The sequence below is a fragment of the Primulina eburnea genome, chromosome 1, assembly GCF_022965805.1.
Source record: "Primulina eburnea isolate SZY01 chromosome 1, ASM2296580v1, whole genome shotgun sequence".
Lineage (NCBI taxonomy): Eukaryota > Viridiplantae > Streptophyta > Magnoliopsida > Lamiales > Gesneriaceae > Primulina > Primulina eburnea.
In genome coordinates this window covers 49,063,330-49,075,594 of record NC_133101.1, presented here as the reverse complement: position 1 = coordinate 49,075,594, position 12,265 = coordinate 49,063,330, and the positions used below count along the sequence as shown (strand labels likewise).

At 35.8% G+C, this 12,265-nt stretch overlaps 1 protein-coding gene across 1 annotated transcript in view; it reads right to left on the bottom strand.

The window, feature by feature from the left end:
* Nucleotides 1-792: 792 nt before the first annotated feature.
* The window catches only part of LOC140830233 (phospholipase D zeta 1-like), a 30,697-nt gene continuing 19,224 nt past the window's right edge, over nucleotides 793-12,265 (bottom strand). The window contains 8 exon segments of the mRNA XM_073193518.1: nucleotides 793-1,255; nucleotides 1,328-1,389; nucleotides 2,504-2,569; nucleotides 2,750-2,881; nucleotides 4,146-4,247; nucleotides 4,750-4,947; nucleotides 5,026-5,172; nucleotides 10,523-10,633. Of these exon segments, the coding sequence (XP_073049619.1) occupies nucleotides 1,003-1,255; nucleotides 1,328-1,389; nucleotides 2,504-2,569; nucleotides 2,750-2,881; nucleotides 4,146-4,247; nucleotides 4,750-4,947; nucleotides 5,026-5,172; nucleotides 10,523-10,633 (1,071 nt within the window). The 3' untranslated portion in view covers nucleotides 793-1,002.

Below are 12,265 nucleotides of genomic sequence, written 5' to 3'. Positions count from 1 at the left end.
GTGGGATGTCGTCTTAACATCCTCCCAGGATTTATAACAAGTTTTTGAAAAAAAATTATTTTTATTATATCTAATAATATCATTATATTATATATTAAATATATACACAATAAATAAATAATAGTAAAATAAATATTATTACTTTTGTTACATTTTTCTTCTGTTTGGAACTTGGAAAAGTATGGAGGACTTTTAGAACTTCGTGCTGATAACGTCTTATGAAAAAATAAAAATTTATGGTAAAAAATAAAAATCTCAAACTCTCAAAATTTACCAAACTACACACTTTATAATATTTTTCTCTCTACTCAATTGTGAATTTCTTCACAAATGGTGAGGCTGTTTATAGAATTTTTTTACAAATAATCCAAAAATAAAATACATTATTACCTACATCATCACACTAATTTTCAATATTTACAACTCCTATTTTCAACATTCAAATATTCGATACACACATTTTAAATATTATTTTTCAACACTAAATAAATATTTATTTTTTCCTCAGATATAACAAATAAATAAATATTTTATTATATGAATATATATATATATATACATACATACACGCACACACATACATACATATATATATATACATACACGCACACGCATACATACATTATATATGAGCGATACTGATTTATATCAAAACAACCGTATGTAATATCATTTGTGAAAACTTAAAGTTGTGTATTCTATCTTTTATGAAGAATTGTAATATATTTATGCAAGAAATCATACTGACATACTCCGTAAAATAGAGTTCATGATGTAACTGCTGAACATATATTATAAGATGATTTATGTAGTGGAAATATTCTTAAAAATGATAAAATTTATATTTTTAAAGAACATAACAAAAATACAAATTTTCTTTGCTGCAGGAGTGAATGTTCAAGTTGGTGGATCCACCCACCCTGACTTCCTACTATACATACATCTATCGATAAATGAATATATACTGTTATTATAAATTGAAGCCATCTTCGTTTTTCATATTCAGTGAAACACTTGTGGAGATGCATAAAACTCACCCTCAATAAACATCGGTCTCAAATCTTCTTCTTGTTTCATGAATTCCAAAGGAAAAGAAACAAGATGTCCTTTTATGGATTTCAACATCGTGATTGGGTCCGCAGTTATGAGTTCATCGTTCTGAAGCAATTCAACTTTCTTGGGAGCCACTCCTAAATCGATTGTCGTATTCACGAGTTTCTGCTTCCAATAATTCATACTTTGTCTAAGAGCAGATCTGAAAATCAATCTTGATGATCAGTGAATGACACAAAAGTGGGTAATGATACAAAAACTGAGTGTAAATCACCTGGAGTGGATGGTATCATTTGGAATGCAAGAGAAGACATCTTGGTAAATCTTCGTATTTGACTGGAAGTGGAAAATTAAATTGTTCGTTAAAGGAAAAATTATAAAGTAGAATGAAAGACAAACAAGCAATTATGCATTGACAACTGAAAAACTTGTGCCCATGATCTGTTTTTGCACCATTTCTCATGTTCAACATGCAAGTGTAATTGTTATATGCCTCGAGTATTCTAAATAGTTTACGTAGTGATAGAAGTGTGATTTGCCAATGAGTTGCTCCGTGTTCCACGAGTAGACAAGCGCAGTCATAATATAATCTATCAAGGATATCAAATATACTTGGCCTTGCCAGCATCATAATCACTAGAAGACAAACTTGAACTATTGAATCCCATGTTGATAAGGAGCTCAGTCAAACGACTTGTATACTGGTTGCATTATTATCTGAAACATCTTCACCATGTACGGCCACATTCTTGAACTTGGGGTAGAAATATGGTTTCAGAGTAATTCTAAACCTTTTAAAGCAAATCTTCTAGTGAAGTTTTTACACGTTTCTCTGAAAAGGCGCTCAAAATATTTTTTTAAAGAGTGTTTGCTATTGATTAATTTTGTAATTCGAAAGCACTTGTTACCATAAGAAAGGAGTAGAAAAGTGAGTAACTGAAAAAAATAATTAGTATTGTGTGGCATACATAAACATTTGAACTAAGTAGGAAATAATAATTCACCATCCAAGAGATAAATGATGAATGGGAGAACTTCTTTAACAGATTGAAAATATTAAACATGTTTTCCTATTCTAAAAAAATTGACCTCATTGTAAAGAACTTGTACTTGCAGAAATTTGAAAAGTTCAACTAAAACAGAAAAATTTGCATCCGAAAAGTTCAACTAAAACAGAATTTTCAGGATGCAAATTTTTCTTAAGCGGAGTTTTCTTATTTATCACATATAGTCTTCGCTTTCTTATATAAGTCAAATAATCAATAAACAAGTATTATGTTCTAGTTAAAGAAATCATAGGCGATAACTATTTCATACCATAAAATCGTGTAACAAAAAAATTTCTAAATGAAAAATCACACTTTAGAGAGAATTATGATAAGTCCTATGTACAGAATATGAATAAAATAATCTCAAGAAACAGGAAATTAATACGTAACCAAACCCTTACCTTGGCAATTTCAACCCAAAGGTCCTTGAATGTTGTGTCAGCTATGGGATCTTTTATTTGATCAACCTAAAACGAAAGAAATATTTGGCACCATTAAGTATTGGTAAATATGGGAGAATTATTTCTTAGGAAAAAAAAAGAGACTGTTGAGAAAATCCCAAACAATGCTTAAAATCGTCATTCATAAATTTAAAATTTGATACCTCTTTCACCAGCATTATCATTCATATTAATAATTATACCCACCTCTTCAATATTTAGACCCAGGTGCTCGGCCCATAAGGAAAGCCTGAGACTAAAAGCAAATTTTCCAGCTTTCCATGGCTTTCCATTCATGGATGAATCAACAAACTCTTTATCCTCGATGACAACAGAAATCTGTATAAAAATAAATCAAATACAAGATTATTCGTTTCACTTATAAAGAAAGATTAAATAAACAAAAAATACTAGAACTTAATAATCAAATAACCAAGATGAGACAGAAGAAAAGGAACAAGAATTTTTATCTACATCTATGTATATATGCGTGTTACAATGTGCAAAGTTTTCCAATTGAAAAGACACAATTCCCTTTCAAATGCTTGTTTCTTTCAATTGTCAAATGGCATTTCACACCTTAACTAATATGAATATTAAACACAAACTTAAATATTATTCAGTAATTATGTTTAACTTAGAGTTAATTAAACTTAGGTTTTAATTACATTCGACTTTCGAGTTTCTCAAACTAAGATACAATGGTTTTATTCTCAATAAATAAAGTCAGAAACTATTATAATATGATAATGCTAGGAATTTGAATTCTAATGTATATTTATGATTGCATTATATTATAATAATAATTTCTTAAAAGTAATCTGACCACATATTGTGGTCATATCTTCATTAAAGTAGGTTCAAGTTCTTACTGGAATGAAATTTATCGATTTGAGTGCAATTGGAAATACAAGAACAAGTAAATTCAAGTTATATCATCAACACGTCGGATGCCAGGATGGTATTCCTCAATATTACATCATCAAGGAAAAAATATTCAAGAGAAAAAACATGTATGCGCCGTACTTTTGGAGGAAAGATAAAATTATAACAGATGGGAAAAGTACAAATACTTTTGTGAGGCTTAAACGGATAGATATATCAGAAATGTTAGCTGTCAAATTATCTCCATCGACTATTGTTTCATTACTTAATGTTACTAGCATATCATTTTCATCTACCCTTACTCTTTCTAGATGATAAATAAGTTTGAAGAATAAGATGAATTAAATTTGTATTTCAAATAACTATTTAGAGTGCATTAGTAACAAACCTGGAACATGAAATAAAGTGTGTAAATTATAACAGCTTGGGAAACTACGAATAATTTTGTGAGGCTTAAACGGATAGATATATCAGAAATGTTAGCTACCAAATTATCTGCATCGACTATTGTTTCATTACATAAAGTTACTAGCATTTCATTTTCATCTACCCTTGCTCTTTCTGGAGGACCAATAAGTTCGAAGAATAAGATTAATTAAATTTGTATTTCAAGTAACTATTTAGAGTGCATTAGTTATAAACCTGAAACATGAAATAAAGTGTGTGACTTGATTCATAAATATTATTGATTAAGAAAACAGGGACGAGATTACTTCACCTCTGAGTCTCGTGATCCCAGCAAGCTCCGATCATTTATGTTGGATGATCCAATCAAAGCACAACGATCATCAACTATCATCACTTTACTATGTACATAAACCTGTTTGAGACAATAGCGAAGTTTGAGAATAAGTAAACCAAAAGACAGGAATTTGTTAAATTGTTTATCTAAAAAGTTATAGGCAATTAACTGAGAAAAGGTTGCCTATGTTCATATGCTGATCAGAAATTTTATTTTACAAAAGATGAGAAAAAGATGTGACCACCATCGAAATCATTCTCTTCCTCAGAAGCATCTTCCAATGACAGGGGCATTAGTTTTAAAAAGATTGTGACTTTAGAGATTATAAAGCGTAGAAGCTTGATAAGGTTAACAATCTTAATCTGAACATTTTCTTTTAAAAAAGTTATTAAATAAACACAGTAACATAACGCTTGGCCCATCTAATGAGAGACATCTTAAATGGTTACTTGCCGAATAAATCGGAATAGGTTAACAATAGCTTGCAGATTTAGTGAAATTTCATAACAGGAACAAATATTTTAAGACAATAAAGATACAACATACATTAAAGTTTCAAATAAGTTTCCAGAATCTACACCTGGCTCGTAACCACAGGACCACCATAAAAAAGTTTGCCATGAGTTCTTAAGCCAAAGAAACATATGAAATCTTGAGTGATGGCACCCAACTTTGAGCAAAGTTTTTGTAATATTGAACCATGTCCTCTACAAATAGTCCGATACTGCCAATGCATTATGGCTCTAACAGTAGCCGCACCACTGTCATCCACACCCCCCTGTTCACTGAAAAGTATGAATAAAAGATGGAAATGAAAACGACCAAACTGGAACTCATATTAGGACAGGAGACTAACCTGAAACCCGGGCAAGAGTGGGATGACAATTACAACTCTGAAGCACTTTTTTTCTTTGTGTGCCCGCATTATTCGGTTATACAAGGATTCAAGCACACGGTTTTGTATAACTTCATCTTCTGACAGGCCCGATACGAAAAATTGATTCTGGAATTTATCAGTATAAGAAGTAAGATAAAATTATCTTTTTAAGTTCAGTTCTGACAAAAAAAATGACGACGGATGTAGGGACCAAAGTTTTCTAAAATACACAAGTTGAATACTCATAACATATACATATACTCGATCACGCAGGACAAAATAATAAACAAACTACAGCACAAAAGAAGAATTTTCCAACAAGAACCCAATTGCAGAAAAATCTGTAGCTTGATACGATTTAGTTTTCTCATTTGGAAGTGATAGTTTCAACTAAAGTTCTATTTTTCATAGTCATCAGTATCATAGTATGTTTCAATAATCAAATTGTAGCCCTCATGTTGAGCATAATTCTGAGGGGAAAATGAGACGAATGTGCCAGGTCAAATATAATTTACAAAAATTATCTCCATTTGTTAAAATAGGCATTGGTTCTAAAAGTAGGACCATGTGTTTTTGGTGATTTGGCAAAACTCCACCAAACCGGATCTGTCAACAATTATCAAGAAAGCTTCGAGGAATTGCACACCCAATCATCCAATTATTCATTAGTGGGTTGCATAGGAGTATTGTTGTAGAAGTTAAGGTCCACCACCCGCTTACTCTCTCCACTGCAATGAAATTGACAAGATTATATGAAACAAGCACCAACAGCCCGAAGGAGGACTGGCGTGCACCCCTGAGACGCGGGCACCCGGCAGTAGCTCACCCCATTTATTTATTTATTTGTTTTTGACATGAGACTATCATAACACTAAGGTAAAAAAACAGGAGTACAAATACATTGGGCATTCCCAAAAGGTCTACAAGGACAATGATTCCTTGAAACAGCAACTAACCACCTTCCATCTAACAAACACATAAACTCATAACCTTATAAAACGATAAACAAAAATCTGTATTTTCCGACACATATCATCAACTATTTGTTCTTCATTCTCAAAAAGCCAATGATTTATGGCGTGCCAAATATGAAAAATAACAGCTGTCATAGCCATGTAGCATCCTTTTCCAAGATGAAGTCCCTCGATAAATCCCTTTGAAAGCCTTTAGCAGAGCTTGATGAGAACCCATGAGTTTGTTCATTCCTAACCATTTATTAAATGACTAAGCAGAACAGAGTTGGAAGAGCGACGCTCAAAAGGGATCTGCTTTAATTGTGATGAAAAATATGTGTCAGGGCACCAATGCAAACAGTTATTTCTATTGGAGGGTTGGAGGAGCACACTCCTTACCTGGATTTGCAAACTGATCATGATTTTAACAATTTGGAAGTTTCTATCCATGCAATTCGGGCTCCCGAGGTGCAAAAACATTGCGAATTTTGGGACAGATTCTCGGCTTTTATTTGAAGGTACTCATTGATTTGGGAGCACACATTGTTTCATCACCACAATCGCGACCAACGGGCTATGAGTTCTAGCCGAGCATAGATCAACTTCAATGTTCAGGAGTGTGCCTAATACACATATTATTCTGGGAGGGGCTAAAATTCTCTGTTGATCTCTTCCTGATACCTTCAGATGAATTGGGGGTCATCTTTCAACTGGTTGTGCACACTTGAAACTATTAACTAAGATTTTACTAATATGGAGATGCATCTATGATATCTGGAAAATGTGATCAGCCTTAAGGGAGATGATCTGGGATCGAACGATGGCCTTCTGTATATACAATCTCGGAGTTGGTCGGAAGGAAGCAAACAGGCCTGCATGAGCTACTGGCCAAATTTGAGATGAATTTTTTGGAGCCTACAGGCCTCCCTCCACATCGGCACAGGATTTTATCGACACAAGGGACAGATCACGTTGTAGTTCGGCCATATTGCTACCCACATGGGTAGAAAGACGAGACTTAGAAACAGTGTGCCAACATGTTAAAAAAGAGGATCATCTGCCCAAACAACTCTCCCTTCTCTTCACTATTATTGTTAGTAAGAAAAACGGATAATTTCTATTTGTATGGACTATCGGGCATTGAATTCAATGACCATTAAGGATAAATTTTCAATTCCGGTGATTGACGAGTTGTTGGAGTAACTTAATGGGGCTCAATATTTGACCAATTTAAACTAGATACCACCAAGTTTTGATGGAGCCAGCTTGCATCCACATGGCAGCATTTAGAACCCATCACAAACACTTCGAGTTCTTGGTTATGCCCTTAGGGCTAACCAACACACTGTCTACCTTCCATTCCATTATGAACTCTATCTTTGCCGATATTTTGGTTTACAACAAATCATGGAAGGATAACATGGATCACCTGCATATGGTTTCTCCACTTTATAGAGAAAACCGTTTTTCCTAAAAAGATCCAAGTTTTTTCTTGGCACAGATGCATATCTTGGACATCGGGTAACACAATCAGAGGTTAAAGTGGACGACAAAAAGGTTGCAGCAATTTCTACATGTCCTACATCGACTTCTATACGTGCTTTGGGTTCCTAGGACTTGCGGGGTATTACCGCAAGTTTGTGAAGGACTACGAAACTATAGCCGCACCCATGACGCATCTCCTTGGTAAGAATTCATTTTTTGATCAGATGATGCTTCACAATAATTTGAAGCCTTGAAAAAGACAATGACATCCACCCCCGTGCAGGCCTTGCCTAATTTTGGGAGCCTTTTGTGGTGGGATGCGATGCCTTGGAAGTAGGATTATGTGTTGTCCTCCTTCAGAATGGTATACTTGATGCTGCAACACCATAAATTTCCAGCATATGAAACGGAGTTGATTGGCTTCGTTAAGGCCATCCGCCACTGGCAGACTTACTTCCGGCGTAATTCATTTCTGGTGCGCATGGATCATTACAGCCTAAAATTTTTGCTGGAGTAACGTATCACTTCCACTCTAAGATTGGATTAGCAAGCTGTTAGGGTTTGATTTCCGGTTCGAATACAGTCAGAAAATCAAATGTGGTCGTCGATGCTCTCTCTCAGCTTGATGAACCCGAAGTTGGCTCCCTCTATGCATTCTCAGTCCCACACCTGGAATAGTTAGCTGCAGTGAGGGCCGGACATCACCCCAAGCCGGAATTACAGTCCTTAATAGAGAAAGTAAAGAAGGGAGAAGCTCTTGATACTTGGGATTATTCAGACGATCTCCTATGGTACAAACAAAAGATTTTCTTACTATCGGATTCTGCGTTGGTTCACTCAGGATTTTTATTGGCCTTGAATGAGTGCCCAGGTGAAGACATTTGTTACAGCATGTGTTGTGCCAACGCAATTAAGACTGAAAATTTAAAGCCATCATGTGTGAATGGATATTTCTTTGGATTTCACTGAAGGACTTCCTCCGTGGCAAGGTAAAAATGTTCTCCAGGTCATAGTTGACAGATTTTCGAAATATCCGCACTTTGTCTCCCTTTCACACCCTTACACAGCGGAGCAAGTTGCTCGGATTTTTTTCGAGAATATTTTCAAGCTTCAGGAGCTTCTTAAGTCCATGATGCGACAGGGACATCACATTCACTGGCAGTATTTGAAAGGAGTTGTTTCGCCTCAGTGGCACTCAACATTGTTTTTACTTAGCTTATCATCCTTATTCAGATGGCTAGACAGAGGCAGTTAACCATATCGTGGATATGTATCTCCGATGTTTCTCGGGATATACCCTCAGAAGTGGACTCCTGGCTCGCTTGGAATTCTGTTACAGCACCAACTTAACTTCCTCCTTACCGACTTTCCAATTTGAAGTGGTTTATGGCCGCCCGCCTCCGCGTCTCTCATTATTCAGTCCCGACATGGCTAAAGTGGAAGTTGTTGACAAGGTATTGCAGTCATGGAATGAGTTCATGTCTCTTGCATGCCAGAATCTCATGAAGAGACAATTTGGTTCTTCTCATCGCGATCTTCAATTTTCTCTGGGATACAAGGTTTGTTTACGCTTGCAACCATATCGTTAGTCTATCACGGCCGCCCACGTGAATAAGAAGCTCTCCCCACTCTATCATGGTCTTTTTGAGGTACTCATGTTTATTGGCTAGGTAGCTTATAAGCTTAAACTCCCAGACACCACTTTGATCCACCCGGTCTTCTATATTTCATCCTTAAAAGCTGTTCGAGAGGTCTACTCCACACAGCTCAGACCTGACCATGTTCTCTCCTGACGACCCCCGCCACCACAACTGCTGGATATTTTGGATTCGCGTTCACCGAGGCTGACGAGAGCTTGTAATCAATTGGGTCGGCTTCTCGCCAGCGGAAGCTTCTTCTCTCGCCGAAGACGATATAAACGAAGATACATATGGGAAGTTTAAAGCTGCATATTCTTAGCTAGTCCTTTTGGTGATAGGATTTCAAGATTTTGTTTTTGCAACTCGTTTGTTTATCAAAATAGTGAGCCTCTACAATAACTACCAAAATAGTAAGACCTTGGAGGAAATCAAATTAACACTCTAACACTATTGGGAGTGAGGATTTACTTGTCAATCGTCCCAACTAGATCCTTCGCTCGTGGGCATGACAACATATTTCTACTTGATCATAACCTGTATACCGCTGTAAGAACAATTGAATTCCGCCTCCCTAATTGTTATTTTTTAATATATGTATAAGTAGGCTCTACCTAAGCCTCACCCCTTCTGAAGTTTTAATAACAAAATATTCTATGATTTTGTACGCTAAATATTCTCAACGATGTTTTTTATTCTTTGTGCCACCACGAAACTTTCCACCGTGATGGCACATTTAACACAAATTTATAGAGTAATTGAGATGATTGACAGACACGAGGTTTTCTTGAGTAGGAACGCAGCGACAATTAACAATTTGGATAGGTTCAAAAACAACAATTAACAGCTACAACATTTAGATGCTCATATCAAATTGTGATAGATATAGGGCTGACCACATCAACATATTAGGTACTTAATTACTTATCTCTTAATTAATATGGATTTTGTAGTCAGAAACAACCCTAGAAAAAATATGTCCAAAAATTCCTTATACATACATCAGTGCTGATGAAAAACGGTTTAATTTGATAAATGCAAACAAACTGAATCTTAGAAGGCGGCATATTTGGCATGAAGTAAAATATCTTTCACAACATGTGGACATACTTTGTTGATGAGACGATGAAGATATACTCAAGTTGTAATTGAAAGATAAATCAAGCATATGTGCAAATATAATAAACATAGAAGTCAAACACGTTCTGGAAAGGAGAACAATGGTGAAGAAAACATCAGATTGAGACATCCAAAAAAAAAGCAATAGGTCCTACCCACGTATATCCTTGAGATCTCATGTTTCTGAATAATTTAACATCAGATAGTTTATGTCTTTTGCTTAAGAATGAATATGAAAGAATGGCATCATAGGTCAACTTATTATATGTACATAAATGTCACCTCGATGTAAATGAAGCATTCTGCTTCCTCAATGAGAACACAATAAGCTCTATGAATGCTGTCTTCAGTTTTGCTTGTTCCAGCAGACCACTGGCTGACACTTCTGACGACCTATTCAATTATATGTCACGAAAATGAACTCAATAAAAATAAAATTTTGCAGCTAAATATTCGAAAATTATAATTATCTCATTATTCTATATTTTTGCATGAAAAATCTGATATCATGTTATTACTTTCGTTTTTATGCTTTATGCATGGAAAAACTTGGAATTTGTGACATGAAATTCATGATCTTGATGTTGCTTAAGGGGCTGCCAGGTCAGGGATGGTATGAGCATGATTTAGGGGCTGTCTAGGAGTCCTAGATGGGGCTGTACAGGGCTGGAAAGGAAGGGTAAGGGAGCTGAACGAATTTGGGTTTCAAGGGAGCTAGGGTTTTGGCTTTTGGTTCATGGAGGCTGCAGGCGGCGTGCGTCAGTTGGGCTGCATCCAGATGACCTAGGAGGGTTGTGGCGTGGTCCTAGATGGGTTGAGTGGTGGCTGGTGCAACGGCAAAGGCTCCTAGGGTGGTTGGTTAGGGTCTCGTCTCGTTGGTTTGGGGCTAGGGTTTGGCCGTAATAGGGCAGGAAATTCAGTAGGGTTCCAGGCGTTGTTAAGGGTTCTAAATGGGTTGAATTGGGTTGTATAGGGTCTGGTTAGGAGTTATTAAGCTGTGGTTAAAGTTTGGGAAAGTGTGTTTAATTTCGGAATGATTCGGTTTAAAATCAGGACTCCGGTTTAAGTTTTAAAACGAGTTACGAAATTTAGTCAAGGGGCTTAAGTTTACGTTTAAAAAATGCTCATGGGCGTGTTTTAAGCCGTCATGGTAAGTTTGGTGGTTGAATTTTTAAGGTCCAGGGATAAAATGGAAAAATTAGGGTTTCAGGGGCAAAACAATCATTTTACCCCTGAAAAAGTTAGGGGTCCTAGCAGTGTCCTGATAACTTTAATGAATATTAAAAATGTTTATTTTGAAAGATTATGGAATTTTTATGATGAAAAATGATAAATGCTAAAAGACGTGTTGCATACTTGGTTTAGAAGAAAATGATATTTATGCATATATTTTTATAAAGTGATGGAAATGATGAAAATGTTTTGAATGAGGTGATTTGATTTTTATGGTAAAGAAATAGAAATTCGTGAGAGACAAAGCCCCAGTGAAACCCGTTTACGGGACAAAGCCTAGAGGGAACCCAATACCGGATTTCCATAGGCCACAACCCAGTGACTTTAAAGTGGTTGATGGTGCCCCCGTCAACTATAGGCTAGGGCACAGAATGGAAAAGTGGCTACTGTTGCCCCGTCGCCTGGTACCATGGTTACAGCTAAAATTGATCAATCGACCGAAAGATGAAAGGATAGTCACAATTAATGAACTGATTCCGTCTAAAAGGAAATGTATATGTATAAAGATGATAGGAAATGTTTAAGGTTATGCAAATGTTCATGTTAAAGTTATTCTATTAAGGTAATTTTTACTGTTGCATGTGGATGTATACGTATTACTATTTATTATAGTTAAGGCTTCCTGAGTCATTAGACTCACTATGTGTGAATGATACAGGTGAGGATACTTTTGTTGAGACGGGAGAAATTGATGATTAAACTGGCTGAACTGATGATGCACAGAAACCCGAGGACCTTGCTAGTTTGCCGCACAGTTGACAATTTAACGGTACTTTAAATAATTTTATGACT